The sequence below is a fragment of the Phlebotomus papatasi genome, chromosome 2, assembly GCF_024763615.1.
Source record: "Phlebotomus papatasi isolate M1 chromosome 2, Ppap_2.1, whole genome shotgun sequence".
NCBI classification, from domain to species: domain Eukaryota; kingdom Metazoa; phylum Arthropoda; class Insecta; order Diptera; family Psychodidae; genus Phlebotomus; species Phlebotomus papatasi.
The window spans coordinates 84,615,204-84,638,469 of record NC_077223.1 but is presented as its reverse complement, the minus strand read 5'-3'; the positions used below and the strand labels follow the sequence as shown (position 1 = coordinate 84,638,469).

Here is a 23,266-nt window from a genome sequence, read left to right as displayed (position 1 = left end):
TCAAGCGTTCAGCTAGATATAACCCCTTAATGCAATAGTTTCTATTTGGGTTTGGGTTGTAAAAAGTATTCCAAACTTTAATTTAAGTCCGTTAATCATAAGCTTTAAGAAGTTTAATATAAACCTCAAATTTTGGAAAATTATAAAAAATCTTAAAAAGAATCTTAATTGATATTTCCATTTTGGTTTAGTTATTGTCAAGAATGTTTTGATTTTTCTCAAACACTTAAGGAACTTGGACGATCTTAAATTAAAGATCTCTATCAAAAACTCAAAAACTAAAGAAAAATCCTACGATTTGCTAATTCATTTAAAATAAAATCAAAATATTATGGCTCCGGCACACCTTTTAGATCAAGAAAATTTCATGAATTCGAATTTCGGATTTCTTTCTTTCTCACATGTTTTGTATATGTCTATCTTATTCTCTCGCACTCTTCTTCTTCTCTTAAACATCATCCAAATTCAATTTAGCTCAATCGAATTTGGTATACGAAAGAATGAGATAGTCATATGCAAAACATGTGAGAGAGAAAGAGTTTCGAATTTCGACTTCATGAAATTTTCCTGATATAAAAGATGTGCCGGAGCCATTAAAAACGGAATTCCTAATTCATAAATTCCAACCCAAGACCTCTATTCAAAATCCAAAAAAATAATATACCTTCGATTGCTCAATCCGAAGAAACATCTAAATTTGAAACTAGCGTTTCTATAATCTCATTCAAGCCCTGACAGCGAATTCAAAAAGCAAGAAAAAAAACGTAAATTCCATCTTAGAAAATGAGTTCTGAAACCCCTGAACTAATACATCCATCCTTCAAAAGTCGTCAAAGAAGACATATGAAAAATTTCTCATTTCTGACCCAACTAATTTTCTAATCATTGTAGCTTGTCATGGTGTATTTAATTTAGAATGTGAGTTCCCCTTTGCACAAATTGAGCTGCGCTCTCAATAATGGAGGGCGTTTTGGGTGGATGAATAAAAAATCAAAGATATAGCCTCATCGTTACAGCGACTTTGCCTTTGGTATATTGGAGGTATATAGGTGATATAAGGGTATTGGTGCTAGGGACAAACTGTATTCGTCTGTGGACATTGATTTTTAATTAAATGAATAATTTTTAATTATACCCCAGTTGTTGTGTGCAATAAACTGATAATTTAGGGGCTTCACAATGTGTACAAAGTGTCCATTCGTGTGCTATCCCAAGGTGCAGTGTATTTGAACATGGGCTCATTTTGTTCTGTTTGGCAGCACTAAATGGGTGATTGTAGTGGTGTGCTTGAATATATGCTGGAATTGTGAATTCGGTTAGCATAGATTGAGCCGAATGCGGAGGGATTGGTCCCGAAACTCCTTGTCCATGGAAATCCCCAGGGTGCATATAAGTTTTCTGGCGACCACCAATGCACTGGATTGGCTCCACCAGTTCAGGTAGAAAAATACCACAGTCCAATCTAATTAGATGGTGGAAAAATCTATATTTCGAGGCTGGCCATTTCGGCACCAATCGGGGAACTTCCCGCCCAACTTCTGCTCAGCAACTTCCCGCCTCTCTCTCAAAATTGCTTCACACAGCACCCAACGCCAGTCAAACGGATGGTACCGACTGGAGTCGACCGCTCGCAAGTTTTCTCTTGTACTCTTCGTTCGGTGTGTCTTTTGGCATTTTCATCATCTCTTGTGCCCGCTTTTTTCCTCGGGATTTTGTTGATGCCCCCAGAGACACAACAACTCAATCTTCCTCGTGTTGTTGCAGTGTCAAGACTTACTTTAGCAACACATCACTTACCCCCTAAACCTATAGGGCTTTATATTACCCAAGCCTTAACCAAACCGACCTATCCGATCTTCTATTTTGCGCGTTCTAGCCTTACGAGTTCCGGATATTATTTGACTATGAGGCACTGAAAAGCCCACCCACATGATGGGAATATATCAAATTTTTTTGTCAAGTGTTTCAACCGACAATTGTTGAATTGTGTCGAGACTGCGACAAGAACAAGTTTAGGACATAATTTACCTTCAGAACCATGCTAAAGTGAAGTGTTAATTGATAACTTGTACGCCTTGAGCACTTGACGGATTAGTTTTGTGGCTTTTAGACATATTTTAAGATATAACTCTTCAATTAGTGGTTGTAACGGGTACTTGTAAGGTTTTGATCCAAGAAACCACAATCAACCTGAGGGCAAATCAACTAACAACGGAATTGCCGTCGCTTGGAGACTGAGGCTAAAGAGAGGCCAGACTTGAGGATTTCGTGGGGTAGATTATGCTAAATGTGCAGTTGAAGCGAATTGTCCTGGGAGATGCAATATTGTGCAAAAGGAGATAGAATGTCACCACGAAATACATATGAACCCCTAACGGATCATCTCAAGACACCACGTGTGGCATTCCCGGACAAATGTCCAGATCTCGATAGCGCTAGTAATAAAGTGAATATCTATCGTGGTATTGGCATGGATGTGAAGAAGGTGGACGATATGGAGAGTGATAGGTCAAGCTGTAGTGGAGACAGTGAATTGTCCGTGGGCAAAGAAATGGCCTCAGAAGAGGAGAACCTACCAACTCGAACTGCTTTCACCACCTACCGCCACACACCACCCAAGGAGTCCTCCAGGGACAGCTTAAGGGGTCACCTGGAGGCACCAACGGACAGAATCCTGAAGAGTTTCGAGGGGATCCTAGAGAAGAATAGCGATCTGTCCCGCTTCCACAATTCCTCACCCGAACTCAATAACAGTCACTCAATCAAGCGACTATTCCGCATTTGTGATAACACTAGCAATAGCAATAGCTTAGCAGGCCAGAAACATGAACCAGTCCAAGCAATGGATGAAGATGCTGTATCAGACAAGGGTGGACGGTCAGAATCGGCCTTTAGTCCGCACATCGGCGGCAAATGGAAACCTCCGCCGCCAGTGGATGATGATGCGGCCAGCACAAAATCCCACTCACCCGGCTTCCGGCATACGGCGCACAGTGTTAAATCAATATCGCCGGGCAACACACTGTCACGGGACAATTCACTGTCGCCCCCGCTCAAGTCCTATGGCACCATTAACAACCTCGACAACGAGACCACCCTCAAATTCAGCATCGACAACATCCTCAAGGCGGACTTTGGGTGTCGGATCAGCGAGTCACTGGCCAGTGCCCGGTCTGCTGTGTCTCGAAAACTCGGCCAGGGCATCGGTTTTGCCGGCGCCAAGGAGTCCACTGCCATAGACTTGACTGCCACGGCGGAGAGGAAGTTCTCCGGTGGCGGCACAACACCCCAGCCCGCCAAGCTATCCACATCCACGGGCTCCTCCAGTTCGGACGGACCCATGGTGTGGCCCGCCTGGGTGTACTGCACCAGATACAGTGATAGACCCAGTTCAGGTGAGTCCCCAAACCATATATGCAAAGAAACCGGCTGTCTGCTGACCTCACTCTATGAATCATCATTTCTGATGTTCCTCCTTTCCATCGTCTTCTTTTGCCCATATAACACTCTTCCAAAAAAAAGAACCCCACGAGATGAGAGAGGAACGAAAGAGAGAGAGAAGCAGGGAAACCACTAAAACATCCTAATGTCCATCTTAATGCCCTGTCCTTGCTGGTAATCGCCTTTGTGGACACATTCCCGAAATTAATAACCCACCCGTCACAAATCAAACTTTCAGCCACTGGGTGTCTCTCCAGAAGTGACCCCTCGACTGTAAATCTATGATGTGTGTAAACATCAATGAAAGCCATTTATATACCCCGCTGGATAAGCCAAGGGGTTTCTCAAAGTTACATTTCAGAGGCTCTGTTACCAAAAATCCAATTTGAATACACTTTGTCGTTGAATTCAAACTTGAAATTTGACATTTGATATCCTACTCCGATGATGTCCGAAAATTACCGATCTCCTCTATGAACTCTATGTCCAAGCTAGGAATTTGTCATTCTAAAAGAAAAGCTTTAAAAGAAGATCCGATTGAAAACGGGAAATAAAACATTGTATTTAACCAGATTGCAAATTCTATTAGCATTCCTGAGACTGGTTTTAAACTGCCTCGTATTTCATACAAGAAGTTGTTTCACTAAAAAAAGTTTTACGATTTCACTGAACATGGTCTAATATAAACAGTTTGATAATTAATCGAGTCGTAATCTAAAATGTTTTGAGAAGTATGATTTACTATTCCAGTAACGACAAATCTAGAACTCTAATACAAAATTGAAAGTATTTCTTTTATGAATTTACAGACTTAACTGGTTTAGCAATTAATGATCACCCAAAAAAGAGGAGTTGACCACCCATAGCCATAGCAATATTCTTGAAGGAATATCCGTTCGAAAGAACCAATTCTCATAAGTTTCTTGCTTCCTCCACTAAATAAATGCAACAGAATATTCATCCGGAAGATATTCTTATTGCTTTAGCAAAGAAAACAAAACTGTGACTTAACTGCTTTAGCAATTAATGATTGAAATGTCCGCTAAAATTACCCAAAAGAGTGAACTTGACCACTCATACCCGTAGCAATATTCTTGAAGGAATATCCGTTCGAAAAAACTAATTCTCGCAAGTATCTTGCTTCCTCAACTAAATAAATGCAACAGAATATTCATCCTGAAGATATTCTTATTCCTTTAGCAAAGAATCCAAAACTGTGACTTAACTGGTTCAGCAATTAATGATTGAAATGTCCGCTAAAATTACCCAAAAGAGTGGAGTTGACCACCCATAACCGTAGCAATATTCTTAAAGGAATATCCGTTCGAAACTAAATAAATTCAACAGAATATTCATCCTGAAGATATTCTTATTGCTTTAGCAAAGAATCCAAAACTGTGACGTAGCTGTTCTTCTGTCATTCCTTGAAGACTTCTACTAGAAATTACCGGTTCGAAAGTGATCGGATATTTCAGCGTACTTTCTGAATTAAAAAGTAACACTTTGTTCAATATTCTTTACTCTATAAATCATTAAACACCATTTAAAACTGTTAATGTGAAATCAATCATTAAAGAATTTTCTCAGCAACTTTTCTTTACATAACAACTATACAAGGTTATACTTAGTTCTTTAGTCCTCAAACACATTTATCCAAATGCACTAAATCAATTTCTACAAGTTTGAAACCTCTTAATTAAAAATCCGTAATTAAAGTATCAAAATTATTAAGGTAGGGTAAATGTCCTAATTCAAAACCATTACCAGACGCTTTAACGTTGACAGAAGATTCATCACATTAAGTTCATATTTTTTCTGAAGAGAATTACATAAATTTGCTCCTCGATTCTTCTAGAAAGTTACTGTTTAGTGAAAATTCTTTAGATATAATTTGAAAACTTCTTAAATACAAGAAAAATACGCGAGTGTAAAATGCTTCTATTGGAAACAAATTAATCCAAATGGAGACAAGGGAAAGTTTCTAATTGGAGACAAACAGTATAAGTGAAACCGAGACGAAAGGCTTCCAAAACCTTGTTGAGTTGCTCCTGAGTGCAGGATTTGTTCTTATTCCTGGTCTTTTCTCCTTTCCCATCAAAAACATTAGGAAAATTTCTTTAAAAAAAATCATATTTCCGGGGTTTCCTATTGAAGCATTTGCAGACACTTCAGAAAAATCCTTTTTGTTCACGAAATAGGTGATTATTTCATTTCAAAACTTCACGTACAGTTAAAATAAAGATTAGTACTTAATTTAACTAAAATTATCCAGAAATATGACATAAATGTTAAACAAAACAAATAAACAACAGTCATCTTACTGTGTTTTTCATTGGAAAACATGGTCGATCGATGAAAAATTCGATCGATTTATTTTTTTCTGAGAAATAAACAAATTAAAATGTGTGAATATAAATGGATATTCGCTTTATTTGAAGCAAAATTAACTGAATAATGGAATTGAGGTATAGAAAATATATAAATATGTTAATTTAGTACTGTATTTATCATGCAAAAAATGACGTTTCCATTTGGAGCAGGTTTTGAATTAGCTTAATTTACCCTACCACGAACGTTTGTTGAATCAGTGTTGATTGCCACTAGATCATAGGAACGGCATCCTTAGGACCCAAATAGACACAGGCTGTTTCTTGAGAATCATTGTCATTTTGGACAGATTATCCCTATTGGGATCGTCTATCCATGACATTAAGGTTTATATCCCACTTCTGTCGATTCTGTGCCACTTTAGGAAGATGTTCACGGTCAATCAAAAGGCCCTCCAAGGCAAGATCCTGAATTTTATTCAACCACCTTGTCCTAGGTGTGCCTCTAGACTAGATCTATGCCTTCTCACAATGGCTTCCATAGTTTTTTTTGGGGAATCTTTCGATTATTGTAAAGGAAATTTATGCAAGGAATAATTAATCGATAATACTAAGACTTAAATTTTACATTTTTCTAATGATCATCCCAGATTATTCCACATTGAAAGTTTAGGATCAGGAATACTTAATGTCCTACCTTTATCTTGAAATTGAACAAATTATATAACAAGTAGTGCTGCAAATTTAAACTTAAAGCTTTAATATTGTGATTACGGCGTTATCACACTTGCACATTCAAATTTTAATGTGATTCACATGAATTGTCCCTTGTGAGCGTCCAAATATCGTCGGTTCCGAAGAAGACTATTGTAAGTCTACTTACAATAGTATAAAAAGATGGTATCATTGGATGCAGAAACCTTAGATCTATATCCCCACAAAATTTTATGTTGATTGAGATATTCCTGCAAAAGTTACAAGAAAAAAACTTAAAATCAGCGTGCCCAATTATTGAGTTTTTTGCCCACAATTTTGCTATAATTAATTTAAAAGTAGAGTTAACTAGAAGATATTCAATGCGTAAGTATGATAAAATAGTTTCAAAAGCTGAAAGTATACTAATTGCAGTGAAATTATTGAAAATAAATTTTAGCTGTCAAACTTTAAACCTTTTTCCTGTAAAGTTTACATTTTGGACTTACAATAGTCTTCTTCGGAACCGACGATATGTTATTTGCGTCTTTGAGTCACTTAATATTTGAGGTTTTTCTATTTATTGATAAAGAAGTGGATTTGGCCTGCAAAAATAAGTTTAAATTTACCTAAAGCATAAATATTTTTCACATTAAAAAATTAAAGAGAAAATCGCATTAATTTTTCGCATTAATGCTATAAATCAATTTATATCAAATTTTGCGGGCCAAGTCTACCTTTTTATCAACAAATAGATCAAATTTTGAATATAAAATGATTCAAACACACAAATTACACATTTGGACTCTCTCCAGCGGCAATTAATGTGAATCATATTAAAATTTTATTGTGTAAGTGTGATAACACAGTAAGATACAGTACTAGGTCACAATATTATTACAAGCGATTATGTACTTCGCAACTGATCCGAAAATTTCATTAGTTTCAGCTTCTTTTAGCGAGTTAATTCATGAGATCCTTCAAAAGCCTTCTTAAAAGGTTAATCCCAGAAAAAAGGTCTAATTTTTGAAAATCCTGTAAACCCCTGGGCACCATCCACAGAGCACAGTGTGGAAGAAGCGCCTCAACAAAAAAGACTACCCATGGCTGTCCATACGAAGATTCTCAATCCACTCTCGGTCACTTCATTCACGTTCTCGAAGCCACACACGGAGCTATCACTCCCGAAAACTTTCGATTTTTCTCCAAAAATTTTGAGAATCCCTCAAGAAGAATGGGATAGAAAAAAAACTCCGAAAAAAACCAACAGTCAATAAAAGAGATGTTGGACTGTTAAAAAAATACAATCTCAGTGATTCTCTAACTGGTTGAAGCTCCTTCTGTTCCTTTTCATCCGATAACCCATGTGTTGTCTTTTTCCGATGGATGAGATGATGCCCAAGGAAGGAAAAAATGTTTACAGAAGAGTTGTGGAGGAAAAAAAATGAAAAGAAAAACAAATAAAGAGCTTAGCGCCAGGTACATTCAATATATCAGTCATATGGACGAATATCACACAGTTTGAGGTCAAATACCTCCCAATATGAGTCTTGTTACCTTTATATTATATTTCTTCATTAACATACGAATATGGGGATTTTTGTTGGACACCTGAGAGACGTTGGGCAGAAGATTGCCCACCATGGAGGTCTTGAGATGATTTTTTGCACTTTTGGGCAGAAGAAAGAGTGGAAAATGGTATTTTCCCGCCAAAATTTTTGTTATGAGGAAATCTATTAAAGAGTCATTTAGGAAATTACCTGTCCATTAAACACCTCAATAGCAAATTTGCAAATTTGGCCATTACCTATGTGCTCGTCTGAGCAAATTTTGTGGATAAAGAAAAAAACTGAGGGGTCAATATTGCCCTAACACTTTCAATTAAAGTGAAATTAGGGGCTAAATAGCAATTGGCAAAAATGAAAGTTATTAAAAATAATAACAATGTATTCGCAATATGAAGTGAAGAGATGGAAGAATGGGCTTAAAAAAGACATCCTTAACTGTAAAATCCCATGCAAGAATCAACAGAAGAAAACGCACACACCACTAAAAGCCTGATCCAAAGAAGTACACTGAGAGACGAAAAATCGCGGAGAGAAACATAAAATACGAAAACATTAATTTACATGTTACGTATTTATGTTTTACGCTGCAGTTTTATGGGACTCCACTGTATTTCTCTCTCTCGTGTACTCTTCTATCGTGTTGGGTGGTCTAAATATTAGATGATGTGTGGTCTTTATTAATAACTCGCCTAAACTGCATATAAAAGAAATACATGACACCAATTGGTATTCAAATAATTCTTTTTTTCTCCTCTTTCTCTTCTCCAATTTATCTCTCAATTTTTTTTTACCATCTCCCTCGCGGAATTCACTCAACTTTTTTTCTGGGATTTTCTTTTTATTGCCATTTATCCAAATTGAGATAAATATCATTTCGCGCATTTAATTAATTTAACCATCAAAATACAGCCATACCAGAGATATTACATTTCAATTAAAATAGAAAAATTATTTCATCGTGGAATTTTTCGGGAGATTGTCCAAAGGTATTCCGGTTAACAAAAAAAAAGAAACAGATCACTCCTCAACTTTCATGAAGATGAAGAAAAGAGAGAGAGAAACTAGTAGGTTGAATTTACAATTATTTATTGTGATGTTTAACTTTGGGAATCTTTACTGTTTTATGGCGCCTCCGTGTCTGAAATTTATTTGATATTGAAGAAGTGTATTAATTCTTCTAGTGCCACACTCAAAAGTCTCTTGTGGATGAGCTAAGAGACACACCAAACGCATTGCCAACATATGAATGAGTTTTGGTTATCCTAACCTCACTTTTAACCTATTATAACCTCACATTTTAACCTCACACTTTGCTGTGAACACCCAAGAAGTATTTTCTTCACGGCATTGGAGTGAGGAAAAATCAGATGTGATTGTAATTTTAAAAACTAAAAGACTTATTGTAATACCATTGCGATCTATCAAATTGTACAATAACAAAAGCCTCTGTTTCTGTCGTGTTTAAATCAGGAGTGAGCAAGAACCGTTTGAAATCGACAAAATAAATTTGATTAGGTAGCGTTTTGACCGTTTTGACCGTTTTGACCATTAGGGGAAACCGGGGCACCACCAAACACGGGGTAGCACCAAACACTAACTTTTATTTCTAAACTACTTGGATTATATCGACTATTTCTTCAGTGCACAAGTCTCCCTATAATGCATATAAATTTATATAACTCTTATCCTTTGAAGTCGAATATCTGATTAATAAATCAGTGTTTGGTGGTGCCCCAGTTTCCCCTATAATTTTCATTTGACGTTTGTTCGGTTTCAAACGGTTCTTGCTCAACTCTGCTTCAAATTGTCTCGAAGGATTCTAGTTTATACAGTCAAATACTTCAAATATGAACATTTGCGGTATATAGATAACATTTTTGATCCTCAAATGACACAAACGTTTTATAAAAAACGTATTGAAATTGATGCGAAATGAACTTATTCTCAAGAAAAATAAGTTTAGAGAATTGATCTATGTTATTTATTTCTAAATAAATAGAATTTGTCGAGGAAGTTAATATATTACGAAAATATTGAGGAAGCAATAGAGAAGGAAAATTCAAAATCTACATAAAACTTTCATAACTTCAAATTTTCATTTTGAAATCAACCGCCTTTGATATTTCAAGGCCTCATATTTAAGGAACTTTACAGCAGTAGTGGAAGAGACCGGGAAGCTTGTTGAAATCAATAAAATTTAATATTTCAATGAATAGCAAGGGTAGGGGGAAGTGGGGCACCTTTAAATTGGGGCAGCTTTGAAATTAAGCTTTTTTCTCCTATTTTTAAATGAAACTGGACCTTATTATGATATAATTTAGCTCAACAAACCAATTGCGAAGCTAAATTACATCATGATAAGGTTCAATTCCATTTAAAAATAGGAGAAAAAAGCTCAATTTCAAAACTGCCCCAATTTAAAGGTGCCCCACTTCCCCCTATTAATTACCCCGAATAAATAGTAATTTGCTCAATATTCTTCCTAAGAAAAACTATAGGGGAATGTAGACATAGTTCGCACACAGTGAACCTTCAAAAGATGTGAATTTTCTCTTTGTTTGCAAAGACCTACTTTGTCATTTTTAGCCACAACATAAGTATAATTAATTATTAACCTCATAAGACGAGATGAGCAATATTTAGTAAAGTTTGAAAGATCCTTAAAAGCTAAAATAGACTCAGGCCGATCCTCGAGAATATTTAGCGCATAAAATTTGGGGGTAAAGGATCAGATAAAAGCAATTTATACAAAAGGCCTCTAATTGATGATCCTAAGAAGCTTTCAATGTATGACAGTCTGGGATAAATCTTTACTGCCAGATTTTTGAAAATAAATATTTTCGAAGATCAGCTTGAGTCTATTTGTGTTTTAATCCTTTAAGGACGATTGGGTCACCCGTGAAAAATTATTTTTCTTGTCCCATATTTTTTGACTCGCTCCTCCTTAAACAGGTGAAAATTTTTGTTTTATAAGTTTTTTGTTTGATATTAAGGGTAAATGACGCAAATGATCAATATTATATTTTGAAAAAAAAAATGACACTAAAATTGTTTATTTTTTTATATTTTCGAAACCTTCAGGATCTGGGTTGAACCTGTACTGTGAGACACGTTTACAAATTTGACTTTTAAGAATTTAAAGTGTTGTGACACAATAACAGATTTCGCAAGGATCTTGAAATGGAGCCAAAAAGCAATTGGATTTTTTATTGTTTCCAAATTATTTCAATAATGTTTATAATTAGTATATCGTTATATTCCTTAATTTAATATCGCTCCTTGGAAATTACAAGGGGTCAACTCATTTTTTTGCGATTTTTAGATTCTAATGCACTTAGAAAGACAATTTAATAAATTTTCAGATGATATAAGCCATTAAATTTCGTTATTAGAAAAGTTTTTCAAAATTTTAATCTTTTTGATTACTTGCATAATTTTGTTTCAAGTAAAGGGAAGGGGCACAAAATATATTCATCGTTCAAATTTTTGTAAAACAGGGGACTAACTCAAGCAAGTTGATCCCTTGTCATTCTAATTTCAGCAAAATTTGCACATCATTTAGAACGACAAGGAGCTAACTCATTAAAAAATATGTTTTAAAATGTAAAAATATAAAAGTTTCGATGTTTATATTAGTGCTCATTGCTCATGCAAATAGAAAAGAAATAAATTGTTTTAGTTCAGTCATTAAATTGAGATACTTATTTACACAAAGTGGAATTTTTCATGCTGTCTCCTGAAAAATGGCCGAAATTTAGTTGGCCCCTTGTAATTTCCAAGGAGCGATATGTATGCGAAATTAATTACAAATTTCTCTACATGTTGTTTTAAGCAGTGTTTGATTAACAAGTACCTTTTGATTTAAACATGTTCTGAAACCCATTAGTCCGCGTAATACTACTTATTAATCTTTATATTTATACCATAAAAATTTTCTTCATAAAATTTTCTGTAATGAGTGATAATTCATGTCAATCGTAAACACAAACATGCAACTTCATATTGTATTTTCAATAAGCAAATTTATATGATTTTCATAACCCCGATTAATCTTTGTGAAGTTATTTGAGATGTTAGAGGTCTCTGAAAAAAATATTGAGTGAAAATAGGGTTTATCAGTTTTATCAGTTTCCAAGATTGAAAATTAGGTTAGGTTTGTTGGTAATGACAAAGAAAATGAGGATAAGTTCCAAATTTTGTTTTAAATGTCAGAATCTGGAACTAACTTCTCTATGATAGTGTTTTAGGGTAAAGTGATATAAGTTGGAAATAGTGTTACAAATTGGACAATTAATCGGTACAAATTGGACATGGCTTTTTTCTTGATAAATACAGTACAAAATTTGTTTTTAAACAAGGAACCAAATTATAAAACAAGCATTAATTTATCAAGAAAAAAAGCCCTGTCCAAATTGTACCTTTGTCCTACTTGTACCACTTTACCCTAGGTATTAGATTAAGGAAATTAATAACATGAAACATAACCTATACTATGACTTACGTTAATTCGAATTGAATTACCCGTTATTCCTTAAAAAGCTATACTAGAATGTCTCGATTTTCGTTAATTGTTTTTCATAAATATAAAATCTCTGTTTTTGCTACCTGAAAATTTTTATTGATTTATTTTTTTGTTAAATTCATGTGAATAAGACCTAATAAAAGCCACAGGGAATATTAATCAAATTAATTCCCCACGAATCTGCCGAATTAGGCAAAAACAGGTATTGACTTAAAACCCCAATCAGTGGTTTCTTGTAACGTTACCATGGCAAAAAGGTGGCCTAAAGTGTCTGGTGGAGCCCTGCTTTTGATTTCTTTTTCTTGACGTGTGTGGCTCATTCGAAAAAGTGCCAAACATGTGAGTGATGCTGCTCTTCCCTGTGAGCCCCACACAGGAATAAAAACACACGGAGATGATCTTAAATCGCCCAGTGACGGATTTAAATCACACAAGACTACCTTTTTTGCATGTGCTCGCATATAAATTAACAGTGGCGCCCAAAATTGTATAAATATTCTTTTTGATATTGAGATGCTCTTCGTTTTATTGTGCACTTCAATCTCCTGTGAGAATCATCTGGAGCTTCTTTTCCATTTGTTTTCTTTTTTTTTTCTTTTTGTCTTTTTGGTCTTGTGGAACTTCATCTCTGGTGAATTATATAACCTAACATCCCACAGAATTGTATCTCCCTCTCTCTTCCATCCCGGCAGAGAGACGAAATGAGCTATAAAAGACATTATAATTAATTTAAATCTCATAGTATTATATGTGTGAGATGAAGAGAACAACGGTTAATTATTAAATTTGAGCATTTGAGAGACGAATGGCGGGAAATATAGAATTCAAGGCAGAATTCCTTTGAGGCATTCCGCGAAAAAGTGGATATCCGTTATTGTATGGGAAAAAGAGGTTTTTTTTTTGATAGAGTCTTGAGATGGAAAGAGAAAAGACTTTATTGATGCCTCTTCAATTTCTTCGTTTGAGATAATTTTCACGATTATTTAAATGGTTACGAATTAGCTGAAAAACGGACAGATCGTCGTGTGTGGTCTGAATTGAAAGGGAATGACATTATTCTTTCCTCTGTTCTTGGCTCTTTTTTTTCTGCTTGGATTTTAATTTAATTAAATTGCACCCCAGAAACTTTGTGTCTTCTTCCTTTTCTCACTTCCCCATAAGCACATCATCTGGCATCTCTCAGAAAATCGCCCGAAAAACTTTTACGACTAATGAAATGTTTGCGCTCATTTTCTTTCGACAATGCACTATGGAATGGTTCGTGGGTGACTCTTCAGAAATGCTCAATCCAATTAAAGTGAGAAACAATTTCCATTTCGCTAAGTAAATGGGTGGTAAGAAAAAAAAATATAGTCCCAAAAAGATTTTTCACATAATGCTTACGTGACAATTGAAAATGTCGATTAACAAGTCTTTTCGTTTTTGGGAAAAACTTTTGTTGCGCCCAAGAAAACTAATTCCGTTTTCGCTCAATATTTTTCTTTTTGGTATTATTTATAGAAAAAAGGCCCATTTTTCATTCGACATCGACCTCACACAAACAACCGTGAAAGCTTCTTCAATCTCTTCTCGCACTCTCGTGGAAACGAAGAATGATGTGGAGGCCCCCCAAAAACTTCTTAACGATTTATTTGATTCACCATTCGCGAGTGTTACAAAATTCACTGCCGCAGAATTCTCTCGCTCTGATGTGCCATTCCACCCAGAAGTTGTAGGAGTTTTAGTCACACAAAATGCTGCTCCTCAAATCCTCCTAATGTGGAATTTCCTCGTACCCAGGAGGGGAAATCTTTTGCACGTACTCAATGGAATTTCCATATAACACTTCTTGCTCCAATCATTTTTCACACATTTTGCCCATCACGTGAATTTAAGGGAGCGCCCCCAAGCAACATAAATCGATATTTTGGAATTCAATATCTAAGCAATACAAGAAATCCAAAGTGACGAAAGTATAAATCTTGTGATTGATCAACTAATAAAAAATATCCATTGTAAGTCATTTGAAAAGAATGATTTATATTTTTTCTACCAAGTATAAGTTTTTATTGAATTTTTTAATCCTATTTTATGAGACTTTACTCAAAAGAATGATCGTGACTTTTGAATTTTTATGCATTTTGCGGAAATTTGTATTCCTAAAGGCAATCTTGCCATGAGTCATAAGGATCACTTTAAGCATATGGCTTAAACAATAATTAACAACATCGGTTGCAGCTTAAAAGAGTTGTAAAAAATATAGTTACGGCAATTGCTTATTACAAGCGATAATATGTCGTACAAATTCGAACGTGATCAATGGAGATAACTTAGAAGAAACTCGAGCAGTTATAAAGAAAGTAGGGGAAACTGGGGCACCAACGAACATGGGGTAGTACCGAACACTATAGGACTTATAAATACCTATAGATCTTGTCCTCTAATATCTGATTAATAGTCACAGTGTTCGGTGCTATTCCGTATCCGTGGTTGATTATAAATTTTGATTCGCTATAATGACAAAAATAAAAAAAAATAATAAAAAAGGAATTAGGAAAAAAGCTAAGGGTTTTCGTAAAAACTATAGGGGAGACTGGGGCAGATATGTCACGAATAAAATTAGGCAGCAGAGTGCTATAGTTTGCATTAAGAGGAATTTTAAGGAAACCACTATTTATTCAAAGCAAATACCTCACTTCCTATTCATTGAAATATTTATCAGTCTGATATAAACATATTTTACTGCTCGAACTCCATAGAGAGAGAAGTACATATATCGCTCCTTGGAAATTACAGGGGCCAACTAATTTTTGGCCATTTTTCAGGAGACAGCATGAAAGATTCCACTGTATCTCAATTTAATGACTTTCTTTTCTATTTGTATGAGCACTAATAAACATCGAAACTTTTATATTTTTACCTTTCAAAATATGTTTTTTAAAATTTGTTTTTTGAGAGGCTCTAGAAAGCATATTTCTGAATCGAATGGCATCATATAAGAACTCGTTGGAAAGGTCTTAGAATTTCCGATAAAATTGCACCAGTTTCAATCGTTTCTGAACCGGTTATGAACCGATAAGTAATTTCTGTCCGAAAATTAATTCTATTCCTCTTAACCCTTTAAGGACGAGAAGGTAAAAAGTCGGGGGTCAGAAAAAATCACTTTTTCTAAGTTTTTAGAGCAAAGCATAACTTTAGAAGATCGTAGGAAAAAAATCATTTTTGGGTCACCGGTGACCCAATCGTCCTTAAATGGTTAAAATAATCTTGGGGGATCTTTTGAGAATTGTGTGAATCGGTTGAAATAGTTTGAGAACCTGTAAACAGTGAAGAATGTGAAAGTACTTTTGAGGTGTATTATCTAAAGGCACGAGTTCGAGCACTTTCGCAAAGCCTGAGACACTTTGCCACCCCTTTTATATATTTAAAATTTAAAAAAAAAATCGCAAAATTAAATGAACCAGAAACCAGATTAGTCTGGTCCTACCATTAATCAATCAAAATTAACCATTAACCATTAAGCAATCATCAAAATTGGTTGCAATTTGCAAAAAAAATAAAAATATTTTAAATTTATTTGTTTAAGTCAAATATTTTAAATTTAGGCCTGTGGTATTTCCTATTGATAAACTCTATTGCAAAATTTTGCAATTATATGTATACTGTTTGCTTAATGCGTCTACTGTCGTCTTAACGTTTCTGTTAACCTCCAGCGCGAAATGGTGGAAAAATTCTTTGCATATTGTATAAGCTAAGAGATGTTTAGTCTTTTTTTTTAAATAATTAGTACATAATAAAGAAGGTTTAATTCATTTAATCGTTAACAAAAAATCAATCGTAGCTTTTATAAAATGTTATTGGAAATACATTGTAATTGATTAAATGATAAGTATAGTAAATGTGTGAAAGAACACCCACAATCGATTTAAAGGTATAGAATGAATTGTAATTATCAAGAGCAAGTAAGAAGTGCTTGTAAATTATAAAATTATGAATGAATCCCACACGACTTTTCCGTAGAGTAATTTTGTAACGGTTTAAGCTTTGTAAATGAAAAACATCTCTAACTTTAGAGGATATTTTTTTTTTAATTTATACACACTAATGGAGATACAATTGCTTTATTACTATTTTTCACAATGAAGTCTCTTAACTAAAGTGGACAAACACATATTTTTCACTTATTGGGTTTTATTGTTATTAGTTCTTTTTCCAAACTAAAGTAGGTAGTAATTATACTAATTGAAAAGTGTATGGGCAATTTTACATATTTTTGTAGACCACAATTTGACTGAATATGAAATGCAAAGAAAATTGTATTTGTATTTAATTATTTGATAAGAAACCCAATGATTAAGCATTTGAAATATTTTCTGGAAAAATTTTCTAAACAAATGACAAAATTTTGTGAACATCTTTCTGTACAAATGTTTATACACTTACTGAGAAAAAACGGGGGTGCGATTAACTTTTTTACTCATAACTTTAACACGTTTTAGGTGTAAAAATATATCAACATTTTCTAACGTTAATTTTACACCTTTTTAAGGGTAAAACTAACATGAAAAAGGGTAACTTTAACCCCTAATACACCTAAAAATCATAATATTTACACAGATTTCCGATCAATACTGCAGAGTAAAATAAACATTTCCGGAATGTTATTTTAACTTTTTCGGATTTATATAAGAACAAAAAAATCTTCGTCAAGTGATCATGTAACAAACAATGTAATAATGTACAAACTTTTACGAACTTTTGAGTGAGTTATACGATTTACGAGCATTTCGTAAATACCCAATAGGAATTCACAAACAAATACGAACTATTTTACGCAGGGGCCTCTCGACATTTCATTTTTCCATATGTTTTTGGATAGAGGCACTGAAGACTCTTGGCAAGTTTTTTCCTAAAGAGAATTAACTTATCAGTCTGATATATTTCTAAATTGTGCATGAAAAGCTATCTAAAAATACATATTTCATAATGCTTGCCAATATAATACAAGAACTACGAGCAAATTCGCGGTGCAATATCTGCGAAATTTTTACAAGGAAATGTGAAAAATAGCTTCACTCTTTATTGGGCTTGATGGGCCCCTGATTTTACGCAATATTTTTTCCATGTAACTAGACATGAACAGATGTCTTCAATAAAAGTCACTTCAATATCGTTTTCTTAAGAAGTTAGCGACTTTTTTTTACTTAATTTCTGCAGCACCAACAAACCATATATTCGCTCTACATTCTTATTATTTTACGACTGTCTTACACAACCTGAAAAGAAGCTCTTTCATAATTTGGTATGGGTCACCTACGCTAAGACAGAGATGGACGCCTCTTTCTTTAGTCCTAAATTTACTTTTCATTATAAATTTGCCTCTAGGAGACGCTCAATTTCAAAAGATATATTGCATAAATGAATACTAAATAAACTAAACTATTTGTAACAAATCTGAAAATGCTATTAATAAAAAAAAACATTTATGTACTACTCCGCTGTTTTACGATTTCATGTGCTCCATTTAATGGCTTTATTAAATTCTTCAACATTTAATTACTTGGTTGAATGTATATTCAAAAATTCAAATTACAACCACAAACAAATAAAAATTTTATACCACCTTCATTGGAAATAATTTGCAAAATTGAAAATGTGGTGACTTATTAAATAATTTCTTCAAAACTATTCCTGAATTATAAATCAAAACTCTGTGGGTGGTCATTGTTATTGACTCAACAAAAGATTCTTCAGCAAATTACCAAGTCTGCTTGAAAAATTTATTAAACTAATATGTCTACCAATTAATATGCGAGTTATTGTGAATTTCTCTCCCTAAACTGACACTATTTAAAAATTTATCAGATAAACACAGTTTTCACTAAGTTTACCTATAATTTTGACTTATACTTATGAATTTGTAAATGTGCAATAAATATCTGATAAACCTTTATGAAACATTGTAACACCCATGTTTCAATGACCCATGCGAATTTTGCAAATATGCTGAGAATGTTTTTTTTTTTTTAATTTAAATTTATTTTCATTTAAATTCCAACGAATCAATTCTGACGCGAATTGATTGCAATTCAACTGATATGGAAAATCACGAGCTTATTTAAATGTTCACCATATATTGAGTCTTTTATCACCTCATTAAGAGGCAATGTTTGATGACTTAGCCAATTGTTTGCAGCAAAAGGAGAAAAGTTGCTCAATAAAAGATACACATTCTTTTTTATCTTTTGCCGAAGTGCATATTTAAATTCTTGGTCATTTTGTGAATTTATCTTGATCATGATGTTGCTGATAGGAGGAGGGACAGGTGGGATGGGAGAAGATTATTATATAAAAATCATTTGGCATGACATTGACTCATTTAATTTTATTTATTAAAGACCATTAAGCAAACAGTTTGTATTTGGCCACTTAACTCCTTCTTTTATCTTGTTATTACCGTTTTCAATTGCACATATCACCTTTTAGTCAATTTGTGACAGAATCACCCAATAATTGGAATTGGCATGGAATTAAAAGCGTTTTGCGGGGGGATTAATTTTGTGTTGCCAAGAAAATTCTTCGCGAAATGAAAAAAAAGAACGTTAATTTTGAAATGTAACGGATTCTGGAAAGTTGCACGCTTAAGTGAGATAAATTTAATTGCCCGATTATCTTGATTCTATACATATTTTCATCATAATTTAAAATAGCTCCGAGAGAGTGGAAAGGTTTAAAAGACCAGAGATGCAAGCACAAAAAAAAAGAGAATTTAATTAAAAGCCAGTTAAAATGTGGCAATGGGCAATTTTCTAAAAAGCTCCTTCTGGAAAATGGAGAATTAATCGAATATTTTATCCCAAGATCTCCGCAGATACTATCACCCTAATTCCACCTGGATGTACCCTGGAAGACGACCATTAACATTGTTAAGTCGAATTTTGTAACACAATTGGTAAAATGTGTACAGAGATGTGGCATAAGGAGTTAAATTAGAGAAAATATGCTAAATATTCTTGTATTTAACAAGCAATCTCCCTCTTTTGGATGTGTTAACTGCTTATTATGTTGGCATAGTGAACCACACGATGATCGTATTTGCTCTCTTGATTACTTATGGTAATTGTATGTGAAACCTCTTCACTTGATTTCAAGTGATTCATGACACTCTTCAACATAGCTCCATACAATCTTTCATCTGCTTCAATCGAGGAAAAATCTTTCTCGTTCTTTCACACATTCCACGACTGGCCTTTTCTTTCTCTCCCGCCAATTTATTTCCACAGCTAGTGTGTAAATTCTTAGGAAAAAGCTTTTTTTATTGTGTCACTTCATTGTTTTACGCGGAAAACAAGAAAAGAATTCTTAATGATCGCGCTCTGGTATTATATTATATATCATTCTATAGTGCGAAATGAATTGAAGCAGCTTTACATTTAATTTAAACAATTAAGATATTATTTTAAACAACGTAAACCATTTTTATTAATAAAATTGAAGTACCTTTAATGAAGAAATAATGCTAAAGGCAAGTCTAAAGCTTAAGTAATTGAATAAGTATGTTAATTAATTTAACAAAAAGTATGATTAATGCAGATTTTAAAATAAAAAAATATAAGTAAAAGTTTAGAGTAAAACTTGTAATTCCGGACAAACCGATTTGGAATTTAGGATTTCGATGCAGTAGTTATAATTTATAATTTAATTAATATGAAATTCATATTACTTTATAAATATTTTTATTTTCAAAATTTGGGGAGTTTTGGCCAACTTCTAAATCGATTTATCCGGAATTCAGCCTTGTCCGGAACTCCAAATCTTATCTCATTAAAGTTTTCGTAAGAAGAAAATTTGTAACTTTCGAAGAACCGCAGTTTATAGTACTAAACTTTCTAATAGAGCACGTTTAAAAACAAGGTTTTATTTTTTCCAAAATTGTTTTTCATTGTTAACAGACTACAAACTTTTTTGGAAAATTCATTCTGTTCCGTAACCGTTTTTGTCTCAATAACAAAAGATCAATAGGATGAGATGGGGGTTGTAGATATAAAATAGAGGGAAGTGGGGCACATTTGAATTCGGGCAGCTTTGAAATTGGGCATGTTTTCTAGTTTTTGATAAAATTACTTAAAAAAATTATATACTAAAACTTTGATTAAGCTGTTAAGCCAGAAATATTACGATCCTAATTAAATTTATCGTTAATTTTACTTGAAACTTTGTATATTAGTAAAGAATAAAATTAATTGTGTGCGTTAGAAAAACTGTATCGATGAAGATAATACTTCTTCGAAAGTGTGGCCATAAGCCTGAAAATGCTTCCAAGAAATATACACTTATGGCCATATCAAATTTTTGTAATATTTTTATCAAAAACTGATGTGAAATAGACAATAAAAGTTCGATCTTATTTACAACAAAAGCATAATATGATAATACTAAATATTTTTGAGAATATGAATGAATTTTTGCAAAAAATTTTGAAGAGAATTGTAATAGTTTTTTTTAATGTTGATCGTATAAATTTTTATTTAAAATTGCTTGCTATTGACACTCAAAATTATAAAAACGTTTTATTTGATACAACAGGAATTAATGGATTTTTCATTCTTTTTATTTATTTTTTGATTAAAGCTAAAAATTTCTGTTAGATTGACCTATTTCATTAACTATTTGTTTTTTTATTGATTTATCTAATTTTAATTCATTGTTATTACGGTTATTAAAAATTTTACAAAATGAAAATTCATAGAAGGAAAGGAATATTCCTTTCCTTTTTCCTTTTTCGCTTATGCCCATCGCACAATATCTTTTGTTTGTAAACATATTTTCAAAATTTCCTATGAGGGTGAGAGAGATGACTAGATATAGGTCTCACTCACTCTCATTGAAATGTCAAAAACATGTTTACAAAACAAAAATTATTGTGCGTTATCCATTATGCTCAACGCACAATATCTTTTGTTTTGCAAACATGTTTTCTAAACTGCCCATGAGCGTGAGCGAGATAACTAGATCTAGATTTCACTCATCTTAACCGAAATGCTAAAAACAAGTTTAAAAAACAGAATTTATGTGCGTTACGCATAATAAACTATAATTATATTAACATTATTTATTTTGTAAATAAACTGTGTAATGACCAGCGCACAATAACTTTTGTTTGTAAACATGTTTCCAAAATTTCCTATGACAGTGAGCGAGATAGCTAGTTCTAGATTTCATTTACTCTCACTGAAATCTCAAAAACATGTTTACAAAACAAAAGTTGTTGTGCGTTGGACATAAAGAGTCTAAGAAAACTATAATATAATGCCCAACGCACAATAGCTTTTGTTTAGTAAACATGTTTTTGACATTTCAATGGGAGTAAGTGAGATCTAGATCTAGTCGTCTCGCTCATTCTCATAGGAAATTTTGAAAACATGTTTACAAACAAAAGTTATTGTGCGCTGGTCCTAATATTTATAGATACAAAAATTTAATGTGAAAACAAATATTTTCTCACTTTCACGTACTATGACGAAAAAGGAGAAGTCTGTATAATTTTTTTTATGAACAATTTGCCAAATTTATTCATATAAAATATTCTATCATGTCCCATTGAGTCATTTTTTCAAACTAAACGTTTTAGTACAACATAAAATTTTAGTACAGAATACTTTCTTGCGCGGCTCATAATTTCTCATTTTGCATAAAAGGCGAAAGAAAGCTTTTTATTATCAATTTTAATTTTTACAAAAAGAAAAGCTCCTTAATGCTGAAATAGCTTTTTAATGCGATAATCGTCTTTTAGTCATATACCGCTGGTATGATCATTATAGGTGTAAATAATTTACACTGATTATTGGGTGTTAATTTGTTTAACGGTTTAGCAAATAATTCGACACCATTTGTTTCAACTGTGTTTAATTTTCCTCTAAAATTGGATTAATTATCACCAGATCAAATCACAAAATTGGCTCATAAAAATTGTTTCTTGGGTGTTATGCCTCAAAAGTGGTAAATTTACCTCCAAGATTTCAAATGCCAGGAAACTTCATGGACATAAATTTTAACCATGGCAGAGGTGCTGAGGACTTGATAAGACTTAGAAGTGTATCGATTAGGTTTTGTGTGTCTTCCTCCGTGGTCTAAATTGAATTCCACACGCCATGTTGGGTGGGAGTGAAATCGATGGGTGCTAATGTTGAGGAAACACTTAAGATAGTGTGTACATTTTGTGGAGTGATAATTGTCTGAATTTCACGATTTTCTCTATCAAATCTCTGCATTCAACCCATTTATCGCCTTTTCAGCCACAAACTGTTTCATGGGCGTGTAAACTCAATAAATCCTTCTCTTCTCAATCTCACCATCAGTTTTTCCCGAGCAAACATATGAGAAATCATGCGTAAACATGACTTTTTTTCTAAACCTCACACCCATAACATTTTTTTTTAATAGAATGTGTTTTGAATACCAATTTTGCCTGTAAGTTGGTCTCTTTTCTTTTGGTTGTATCAGCGGAGGAGATGATAAAATTGTCGAGCAATTTTCCACCCCCTTCTCAATTGGGATTTTCTCAATGAAAAATAAACCCTCTCGATTTTTGGGTACAAGCTCAATTTTAATCTCACACAATCCATCTGACAGAAAGCATTTTCACCCTCTCAGAATCCCTTTTTTGGGGTGTGTCGAGAGTTGGAGAGTAAATAAATGGTGAGAGGGTGTTCAGCCGTTGATAGCCCGCCAAATTA

The 23,266-nt window shown here is 33.5% G+C and overlaps 1 protein-coding gene across 1 annotated transcript in view; it reads left to right on the top strand.

The window, feature by feature from the left end:
• Nucleotides 1–1,612: 1,612 nt before the first annotated feature.
• The window catches only part of LOC129804803 (uncharacterized), a 48,304-nt gene continuing 26,650 nt past the window's right edge, over nt 1,613–23,266 (top strand). The window contains exon 1 of the mRNA XM_055852412.1: nt 1,613–3,395. Coding sequence (XP_055708387.1) covers nt 2,318–3,395 — 1,078 coding nt within the window. The 5' untranslated portion in view covers nt 1,613–2,317. The remainder of the gene's footprint in view (nt 3,396–23,266) is intronic.